This window comes from Cucurbita maxima, unplaced genomic scaffold (assembly GCF_002738345.1).
Source record: "Cucurbita maxima cultivar Rimu unplaced genomic scaffold, Cmax_1.0 Cma_Scf00069, whole genome shotgun sequence".
Classification (NCBI taxonomy): Eukaryota; Viridiplantae; Streptophyta; class Magnoliopsida; order Cucurbitales; family Cucurbitaceae; genus Cucurbita; species Cucurbita maxima.
Window position 1 is genome coordinate 33,467 of NW_019272085.1, and position 239 is coordinate 33,705.

General features: G+C 42.7%; 1 protein-coding gene across 1 annotated transcript in view; it reads right to left on the reverse strand.

Annotated features, from left to right (window-relative positions):
* The window catches only part of LOC111472266 (probable pectinesterase/pectinesterase inhibitor 58), a 4,216-nt gene extending 4,034 nt beyond the window's left edge, over window positions 1-182 (reverse strand). Inside the window, exon 1 of the mRNA XM_023117914.1 lies at window positions 41-182. Within this exon, the coding sequence (XP_022973682.1) occupies window positions 41-182 (142 nt within the window). The remainder of the gene's footprint in view (window positions 1-40) is intronic.
* Window positions 183-239: the final 57 nt, after the last annotated feature.

The following is a 239-nucleotide window of genomic DNA, read 5'->3' on the forward strand; positions in this document are numbered from 1 at the left end:
AGGACTTTTTCGCAAGTTTCACGGTAAGTAGTGGGCTCACATAGAGTCTTAATGTCAGCATTAGAGGAGCCATGGTCCTCTCCCGCGCCATTTACACCATTAACCAAGGCAACCAAAAACAGAGACAGCAACCCAACCAGGGCAGCCTTATTGTCCTTGCATCCACCGCGGTCATACGCCATGTTTCTTCGCTACAAATCTCAAAAGCTGTTTTATTATTATTATTATTTTTTTTTTTT